Here is a 10,000-nt window from a genome sequence, read left to right as displayed (position 1 = left end):
TTATCATCATGTATCATTAACCTCTAATTATTATGTATTTTTATTACTATATTATTATTATTATTATTACTACTACTATTATTATCATAGGAACTGAGCCAGGACTACAAAATACATAATTTATTCATTATTCTGAATTATTAACCTTTAATTGTTATATATTATTATGTATGCATGTATGTTGTTGTTGTTGTTGTTATTATTATTATTATTATTATTATTATTATTATTATCATCATCATCATTATCATTATCATTATCATTATCATTATGAATTATTATTATTATTATTCCAGGAACTGATAGACAGCCAGGCATACAAAACACATAATGATAATAATAATAATAATAATAATAATAATAATAATAATAATAATAATAATAATAAATTTCCCAACAGGAAATTAATAATTAGTTTCCCAACAGGAAATTAATAATTAGTTTCCCAACAGGGCCGCCGCCGGCGACGTCGCCATGGTCGCCCCCAGCAACGCCCCGGAGGACGTCGACCTCTTCTGCCGCCTCTTGAACCTGGATCCAGAACGGCGCTTTGTGGTTCGGCCGGCCGAGGAAGGTGCGGGTTCGAGTTTGGGCGCCCGACGCTACGGTTCCCGGCGCCTGGTTTCCACCATCTGGTTCCCAGCGCCTGGTTTTGAACGCTACGGTTCCCGGCGCCTGGTTCAGGCGGGTTGGGGAGCGGGTTCGGGTCCCAGTGCTATGGTTCCCAGCGCCTGGTTTAGTGTACTAGAGTTCCCAGCGCCTGATTCAGGCGGGTCGGGGAGCGGGTTCGAGTTCGGGTCCCTAGTGCTATGGTTCCCAGCGCCTGGTTCAAACGGGTCGGGGAGCGGGTTCGAGTTCGGGTCCCTAGTGCTATGGTTCCCAGTGCCTGGTTCAGGCGGGTCGGGGGGCGGGTTCGAGTTCGGGTTCCCAGCGCCTGGTTCCCAGCGCCTGGTTTAGTGTACTAGAGTTCCCAGCGCCTGATTCAGGCGGGACGGGGAGCGGGTTCGAGTTCGGGTCCCCAGTGCTAATGGTTCCCATTGCCACGGTTCCCAGCGCCTGGTCCAGGCGGGACAGGGGGTCGGGTCCCCAGTGCTATGATTCCCAGCGCCTGTATTAGTGTGCTATAGTTCCCAGCGCCTGGTTCCCAGCTCCTAGGTCCTAGTGCCACAGTTTCTATCGCCTGTTTCCCGGTGCTACAGTTCCCAGTGCCACAGTTCCCAGCGCCTGATTCCCAGTGCCATGGCTCCCGGTACTACAGTTCCCAGCGCCTGGATTCCAGTCTAGTTTGGAGTGCCACGGTTCCCAGCGCCTGGTCCCGAATGCCACAGTTCCCAGTGCCTGGATTCCAGCATTGGTTCCCAGTGCCTGCTTTGGAGCACTACAGTTCCCAGCGCCTGGTTTCTTTCGCCACGGTTCCCAGCGCCTGGTTTTGAGCGCCATGGTTCCCAGCGCCTGAATCCTAGTGGCACGGTTCCCAGTGCAACGGTTCCCAGCGCCTGGTTTTGAGCTCCATGGTTTCCATTGCCTGGTTTCTAGCGCCTGTTTCCCGGTGCTACAGTTCCCAGTGCCACAGTTCCCAGCGCCTGGTTCCCAGTGCCTTGGTCCTAGTGCCACGGTTCCCGGCGCCTGGTTCCCAGTGCCACCGTTCCCAGCGCCTGGTTCCCAGTGCCCTGGTCCTAGTGACACGGTTCCCAGCGCCACGGTTCCCGGCGCCTGGTTCCCAGTGCCACAGTTCCCAGCGCCTGGTTTCCAGCGCCTGAATCCTAGTGCCACAGTTCCCAGTGCAACGGTTCCCAGCGCCTGGTTTTGAGCACCATGGTTTCCATTGCCTGGTTTCTAGCGCCTGTTTCCCGGTGCTACAGTTCCCAGTACCACAGTTCCCAGCGCCTGGTTCCCAGTGCCACAGTTCCCAGCGCAATAGTTCCCAGCGCTTGGTTTCCAGCGTCTGGTTTCCAGCGCCATAGTTCCCAGTGCCTGGTTCCCAGTGCCACGGTTCCCAGCGCCTGGTTTTGAGCACCATGGTTTCCATTGCCTGGTTTCTAGCGCCTGTTTCCCGGTGCTACAGTTCCCAGTACCACAGTTCCCAGCGCCTGGTTCCCAGTGCCACGGTTCCCAGCGCCTGGTTCCGAATGCCACACTTCCCAGTGCCTGGATTCCAGCATTGGTTCCCAGTGCCTGCTTTGCAGCACTACAGTTCCCAGCGCCTGGTTTCTTTCGCCACGGTTCCCAGCGCCTGGTTTTGAGCGCCATGGTTCCCAGCGCCTGAATCCTAGTGCAACGGTTCCCAGCGCCTAGGTTCCAGCATATGGTTCCCAGCGCCTGGTTCCCAGTGCAATAGTCCTCAGGGCCGGGTTCCCAGCGCTACAGTTCCCATCGCCTGGTTCCCTGCACCTGGTTTTGAGTGCCATAGTTCCCAGCGCAGAGTTCCCAGCGCTACAGTTCCCAGCGCCTGGTTCCCAGTGCCACAGTTCCCAGCACCGGGTACCCAGCGCTATAGTTCCCAACGCCTGGTTCCCAGTGCCACAGTTCCCAGCGCAATAGTTCCCAGCGCTTGGTTTCCAGCGTCTGGTTTCCAGCGCCATAGTTCCCAGTGCCTGGTTCCCAGTGCCACGGTTCCCAGCGCCTGGTTTTGAGCACCATGGTTTCCATTGCCTGGTTTCTAGCGCCTGTTTCCCGGTGCTACAGTTCCCAGTACCACAGTTCCCAGCGCCTGGTTCCCTGCTGCTGGTTTCAAGCACCTGGTTCCCAGCGCCTCGTTCCCAGCGCCTGGTTCCCAGTGCCACAGTTCCCAGCGCCTGGTTCCCAGTGCCTTGGTCCTAGTGCCACGGTTCCTGGCGCCTGGTTCCCAGTGCTACAGTTCCCAGCGCCTGGTTCCCAGCGCCTGGTTCCCAGTGCCTGGTTCCCAGTGCCACGGTTCCCAGCGCCTGGTTTTGAGCACCATGGTTTCCATTGCCTGGTTTCTAGCGCCTGTTTCCCGGTGCTACAGTTCCCAGTACCACAGTTCCCAGCGCCTGGTTCCCAGTGCCACAGTTCCCAGCGCAATAGTTCCCAGCGCTTGGTTTCCAGCCTCTGGTTTCCAGCGCCATAGTTCCCGGCGCCTGGGTCCTAGTGCTGCGGTTCCCAGCGCCTGGTTCCCAGCGCTACAGTTCCCTGCGCCTGGTTCCCTGCGCCTGGGTCCTAGTGCCACAGTTCCCAGTGCCAAGGTTCCCAGCGCCTAGGTTCCAGCATATGGTTCCCAGCGCCTGGTTCCCAGTGCCATAGTTCTCAGGGCCGGGTTCCCAGCGCTACAGTTCCCAGCGCCTGGTTCCCTGCACCTGGTTTCGAGTGCCATAGTTCCCAGCGCTGAGTTCCCAGCGCTACAGTTCCCAGCGCCTGGTTCCCAGTGCCACAGTTCCCAGCACCGGGTACCCAGCGCTATAGTTCCCAACGCCTGGTTTCGAGTGCCACAGTTCCCAGCGCCTGGGCCCTAGTGCTACAGTTCCCAGCGCCTGGTTCCCAGCGCCTGGTTCCCAGTGCCTGGTTCCCAGTGCCACAGTTCCCAGCGCCTGGTTTTGAGCACCATGGTTTCCATTGCCTGGTTTCCCGGTGCTACAGTTCCCAGTACCACAGTTCCCAGCGCCTGGTTCCCTGCGGCTGGTTTCAAGCACCTGGTTCCCAGCGCCACGGTTCCCAGTGCCTGGTTCCCAGTGCCTTGGTCCTAGTGCCACGGTTCCCAGCACCACGGTTCCCGGCGCCTGGTTCCCAGTGCCACAGTTCCCAGCGCCTGGTTTCCAGCGCCTTGGTCCTAGTGCCACGGTTCCCAGTGCAACGGTTCCCAGCGCCTGGTTTTGAGCACCATGGTTTCCATTGCCTGGTTTCTAGCGCCTGTTTCCCGGTGCTACAGTTCCCAGTACCACAGTTCCCAGCGCCTGGTTCCCAGTGCCACAGTTCCCAGCGCAATAGTTCCCAGCGCTTGGTTCCCTGCGCCTGGTTCCCAGTGCCATAGTTCTCAGGGCCGGGTTCCCAGCGCTACAGTTCCCAGCGCCTGGTTCCCTGCACCTGGTTTCGAGTGCCATAGTTCCCAGCGCCTAGTTCCCAGCACCGGGTACTCAGCGCTATAGTTCTCAGCGCCTGGTTTCGAGTGCCACAGTTTCCAGCGCCTGGGTCCTAGTGCTACAGTTCCCAGCGCCCGGTTCCTGGTGCCATAGTTCCCCGCGCCTGGTTCCCAGTGCCACAGTTCCCAGCGCCCGGTTCCCAGTGCCTGCTTTCGAGCGCTATGGTTCCCAGTGCTACGGTTCCCAGCGCCTGGTTTCTAGTTCGGGTTCCCAGTGCTGCAGTTCCCAGCGCAACAGTTCCCAGCGCCTGGTTTCAAGCACCACGGTTCCCAGTTCCTGGGTCCCAGCACCTGGTTCCCTGCGCCTGGTTTCGAGTGCCACAGTTCCCAGCGCCCGGTTCCCAGTGCCTGCTTTCGAGCACTATGTTTCCCAGTGCTACGGTTCCCAGCACCTGGGTCCTAGTGGCACAGTTCCCAGTGCTATGGTTCCCTGCGCCTAGTTCCCAGCATATGGTTCCCAGTGCCATAGTTCCCAGCGCCCGGTTCCCAGGGCCATAGTTCCCAGCACCGGGTTCCAAGCGCTACAGTTCCCGGTGCCTGGTTTCCTGCGCCTGGTTTTGAGCGCTACAGTTCCCAACACCTTGGTCCTAGTCCCACACTTCCCAGCGCCATGATTCCCAGCGCTACAGTTCCCAGCGCTACAATTCCCAGACCTTCTACCCAATGCCAAGAAACCTCATTCATTTCACCCAATCCAAACTGATCCATCTCTCTCCCCCCGCCAGGCGCCGCGCTACCATTCCCGCTCCCCCAGCCCTGCACCGTCCGGCGCCTGGTGGAAAAGTACCTGGACATCACTAGAACTCCCAGGCGCTCCTTCTTCGAACTCGCCGCCCAGCTCTCCCCCGACGAGCGCGAACGGGAGAAGCTGGCGGAGTTCGCCTCGGCGCCCGGTCAGGAGGAACTCTACGCCTACTGCCACCGGGTGCGGCGCACGACGCTGGAGGTGGGTGAGATCTGGGAGTTGTAGCGCGCCGGGTGCGGGGTGCCGGCTTCCCAGTGCTACAATTCCCAGGGTCTGGTTTGGGGCGCTACGGTTCCCAGAGGTGGGTGGCATTGCGGGAATTGTAGCGCGCACGGGGCGGGGTCTGGTTGGGGGTGCTACGCTTCACGGCGCTACAGTTCCCAGGGCGGCGTTGGAGGGAAACATAGCGCGTAGGGCGTGGGGGGCCGGGGTCGGGCGCCCAGTGCTACGGTTCCCAGGGCCTGGTTTCCATAGCCTGGTTCCCTGTGCTATGGTTCCCAGCGCCTGGTTTGCAACGCCATGGTTCCCAGCGCCTGGGTTGGAGTGCCACAGTTCCCAGCGCCTGGTTTGGGGCGCCACGGTTCCCAGCGCCTGGTTTCAAGCACCACGGTTCCCAGTGCCACAGTTCCCAGCGCCTGATTCCCAGTGCCATGGTACCCGGTACTACAGTTCCCAGCGCCTGGTTACCAGAGTCTAGTTTGGAGTGCCATGGTTCCCAGTGCCACAATTCCCAGCGCCTGGTTTTGGATGCCGCGGTTCCCAGTTCTATAGTTCCCAGCGCCTGGCTTCAAACACCACAGTTCCCAGTGCCACAGTTCCCAGCGCCTGATTCCCAGTGCCATGGCTCCCGGTACTACAGTTCCCACCACCTGGTTTCCAGTCTAGTTTGGAGTGCCACGGTTCCCAGCGCCTGGTTCCCAATGCCACAGTTCCCAGCGCCTGGTTTCCAGCATTGGTTCCCAGTGCCTGCTTTGGAGCGCTACAGTTCCCAGCGCCTGGTTCCAATTGCTACAGTTCCCAGAACCTGGTTTCAAGTGCCACAGTTCCCAGCGCCTAGTTCCCAGTGCAACAGTTCCCAGTGCCTGGTTTTGGGCGCCACAGTTCCCAGCTCCACGGTTCCCAGCGCCTGGTTTCCAATGCCATGGTTCCCAGCGCCTAGTTCCCAGCGCCCGGGTTCGGTGCCACGGTTCCCAACGCCTGGTTTGGGGTGCCATGGTTCCCAGCGCCACAGTTCCCAGCACCTGTGGTTTGGGGCGCCACAGTTCCCAGCGCCTGGTTTCCACCTCTTGGCTCCTGGCACCACACTTCCCAGCGCCTGGTTCCAAGTGCCACGGTTCCCAGCGCCTGGTTTTGGGCGCCACGGTTCCCAGCGCCTGTTTTCCCAGAGCCTGGTTCCCAGCACTTTGTTTTGGGCGCCTTTTCCCCAGCGCCATGGTTCCCAGTGCCATGGTTCCCTGCAACTAGTTTGCAGCACTACAGTTCCCAGCGCCTGGTTTCCTGCACCAGGTTCCCAGTGCCACAGTTCCCAGCGCCTAGTTCCCAGTATCTGGCTTCAAGTACCACAGTTCCCAGCGCCTGGTTTGGGGTGCTACGGTTTCCAGCACCAGGTTCCCAGCGCTACAGTTCCCAGCGCCAAGTTCCCAGTCTCTGGTTTCAAGTGCCGCAGTTCCCAGCGCCTGGTTTTGGGTGCTACACTTCCCAGTGCCACGGTTCCCAGCGCCTAGTCCCAGCGCCACAGTTCCCAGCACTACAGTTCCCAGCGCCTAGTTCCTAGCACCTAGTTCCCAGTCTCTGCTTTCAAGTGCCACAGTTCCCTGCGCCAGGTTCCCAGCACTACAGTTCCCAGTGCCTGGTTTCCAGCACCAGGTTCCCAGTGCCACAGTTCCCAGCGCCTGGTTTCCAGCACCAGGTTCCCAGCGCTACAGTTCCCAGCGCCCGGTTCCCACTTCTTCCATGATCCATCGCTCACGGTTTCCAGTGCTACAGTTCCCAGCGCCTAGTTCCTAGTCTCTGGTTTCAAGTGCCGCAGTTCCCAGCGCCTGGTTTTGGCTGCTACACATCCCAGTGCCAAGGTTCCCAGCGCCTGATTCCAACACTACATTTCCCAAGTCCTAGTGTCTCAAAACTCTAGCGCCACCCGGCGCCCGCCTGCGCTACAACTCCCTTTTCTCTCTCCCGGCGCCAGGTCCTGAGCGACTTCCCCCGGACGGCGGCCGCCATCCCTTGCCACCTCCTCCTGGACCTCATCCCTCGCACCCGCGCCCGGGCCTTCTCCCTGGCCTCCTCCCTGCTGGTGAGTTCTAGCGCGGGAGTTCTAGTTTCCTCCCCGTACTACGATTCCCGTACTACAACTCCCGCTTTCCCACCAGGCGCTGCCCGGCCGCATCCAGCTCCTGGTGGCCGTCGTGCGCTACAAGACGCGCCTGGCGAAACCCCGGACCGGGCTCTGCTCCAATTGGCTGGCCTCCCTCGACCCGGCGCAGGGTGAGTTGTAGCGCAAGGCGCCGGGTGCGGAAATCTCCGGCGCTACGTTTCTTTTGTCAATGGGGTGGGCGCCTGCGCTACGTTTCTCCTGGGCGCCCATGCTATGTTTTTCTTGTCAATCCACTGGGAGCCCGCGCTATGTTTCTCCTAGGCGCCCGAGCTACGTTTCTCCTGTCAATGTGCTGGGCGCCCACGCTACGTTTCTCCTGGCGCCCGCGCTATGTTTCCCCTGGCGCCCACGCTATGTTTCTCCTGTCAATGGGGTGGGCGCCCATGCTATGTTTCTCCTGGCGCCCACGCTACGTTTCTCCTGGCGCCCACGCTACGTTTCTCCTGTCAATGTGCTGGGCGCCCACGCTACGTTTCTCCTGGCGCCCGAGCTATGTTTCTCCTGGCGCCCACGCTACGTTTCACCTGTCAATGTGCTGGGCGCCCGCACTATGTTTCTCCTGGCGCCCACGCTACGTTTCTCCTGTCAATGTGCTGGGCGCCCACGCTACGTTTCTCCTGGCGCCCACGCTACGTTTCTCCTGTCAATGTGCTGGGCGCCCGCACTACGTTTCTCTCAGAAGGACACCTGCGCTACGTTTCCCCTCCCCGCGCTACGTTTTCCCCGCGCCCGAACCTGACGCCCGCGCTATGTTTCTCCACCCCAGGCGCCGCCCGCGCTACATTCCTCTTGCCCGCGCTACGTTTCCCGCACGCCCGTTCCTGACGCCCGCGCTACGTTTCTCCACCCCCAGGCGCCGTCCACGCCCCCCTCTGGGTGAAGAAGGGGCGCTACGGTTCCCGCAGGACCCCGAGACCCCCGTCGTCATGGTGGCGCTCGCGCTACGTTTCCCCTCCCCGCGCTACGTTTCCCCCACGCCCGGACCTGACGCCCACGCTACGTTTCCCCTCCCCGCGCTACGTTTCCCCCACGCCCGGACCTGACGCCCGCGCTACGTTTCCCCTCCCCGCGCTACATTTTCCCCACGCCCGGCCCTGATGCCCGCGCTATGTTTCTCCACCCTAGGCGCCGCCTGCGCTACATTTCCCTTCCCTACGCTACATTTCCCGCACGCCCGTTCCTGACGCCCGCGCTAGGTTTCTCCACCCCAGGCGCCACCTGCGCTACATTTCCCTTCCCTACACTACGTTTCCCCTGCGCCCGGACCTGATGCCCGCGCTACGTTTCCCCTCCCCGCGCTACGTTTCCCGCATGCCCGTTCCTGACGCCCGCGCTAGGTATCTCCACCCCAGGCGCCACCTGCGCTACATTTCCCTTCCCTACGCTACGTTTCCCCCACGCCCGGCCCTGATTCCCGCGCTACGTTTCTCCACCCCAGGCGCCGTCCACGTCCCCCTCTGGGTGAAGAAGGGGGCGCTACGGTTCCCGCAGGACCTCCAGACGCCCGTCCTCATGGTGGCGCCCGGCACCGGGGTGGCGCCCTTCCGCGCTGCAATCCAGGAACGCGTAGCGCAGGGCAAGAGAGGTGGGCGCCTGTTGGTGAAATTTGCATGAGATTTGAATAATGGGCGGGGTTTCAATAAGACAGTATTATTATTATTATTATTATTATTATTATTATTATTATTATTATTCGGGAATTCTAAAATATTATATTTATCATTATTATTATTAATATTTTTATCGGTAGTACTATTTATATGATTATTCTTATTATTATTTAGGAATTCTAAAATATTATTATGATTATTATGATTATTATTCAGGAATTCTAAAATATTACATGTATTGTTTATTATTATTATCATTATTATTATTCAAGAAGTCTAAAATATTATATTTATTATTATTATTATTATTATTATTATTATTAGGGAATTCTAAAATATTACATGTATTTATTATTATTATTATTATTATTATTATTATTATTCAGGAATTCTGAAATATTATATGTATTTATTATTATTATTATTATTATTATTATTATTCAAGAATTCTAAAATATTATATTTATTATTATTATTATTATTATTATTATTAGGGAATTCTAAAATATTATATGTATTTATTATTATTATTATTATTATTATTATTATTTGGGAATTCTAAAATATATGTATTTATTATTATTATTATTATTATTATTATTTGGGAATTCTAAAATATGTATTTATTCTTATTCTTATTATTCGGGAATTCGAAAATAATATATGTATTATTTATTATTATTATTCGGGAATTCTAAAATATTTATCATTATTATTATTAATATTATTATCAGTAGTAGTATTTATATTATTATTATTATTATTATTATTATTCAGGAATTTTAAAATATATGTATTTATTATTATTATTATTATTATTATTATTATTATTATTCAAGAATTCTAAAATATTATATGTATTTATTATTATTACTATTATTGTTATTATTATTCTCATTATAATTAATTTCTTCCTTATTATATGTATGATTCTGTCTTATAATCTTTTATCATTATCCTCTTTTTATTAGTCTTCATTAATAATAATTCATTATTATTCATTATACAAATGCATATCATTATGTATTAATAATAATGTAATATAATGTAATATAATATAATATAATATAATATAATATAATATAATATAATATAATATAATAATATGTTATTATTATTATTATATAATAGTTATTATGTAATAGTATTATATAATAATAATAATAATAATATAATAA

General features: G+C 54.6%; 1 protein-coding gene across 2 annotated transcripts in view; it reads left to right on the top strand.

Annotated features, from left to right (window-relative positions):
* Nucleotides 1-10,000, top strand: part of LOC309361296 (NADPH-dependent diflavin oxidoreductase 1-like) — a gene marked incomplete at its 5' end in the record, with an annotated part of 29,990 nt that overhangs the window by 15,480 nt on the left and 4,510 nt on the right. For both annotated transcript variants that reach the window (XM_081896191.1, XM_081896190.1), the window contains 5 exons: nucleotides 453-574; nucleotides 4,819-5,039; nucleotides 7,024-7,131; nucleotides 7,208-7,322; nucleotides 8,651-8,797. In XM_081896191.1, coding sequence (XP_081752317.1) covers nucleotides 453-574; nucleotides 4,819-5,039; nucleotides 7,024-7,131; nucleotides 7,208-7,322; nucleotides 8,651-8,797 — 713 coding nt within the window. The remainder of the gene's footprint in view (nucleotides 1-452; nucleotides 575-4,818; nucleotides 5,040-7,023; nucleotides 7,132-7,207; nucleotides 7,323-8,650; nucleotides 8,798-10,000) is intronic.

Source organism: Podarcis melisellensis (genome assembly GCF_964234715.1).
Source record: "Podarcis melisellensis genome assembly, chromosome: W".
NCBI classification, from domain to species: domain Eukaryota; kingdom Metazoa; phylum Chordata; class Lepidosauria; order Squamata; family Lacertidae; genus Podarcis; species Podarcis melisellensis.
Note: the sequence above shows the minus strand (reverse complement) of the source record. Positions and strands in the feature narration are given on the sequence as shown.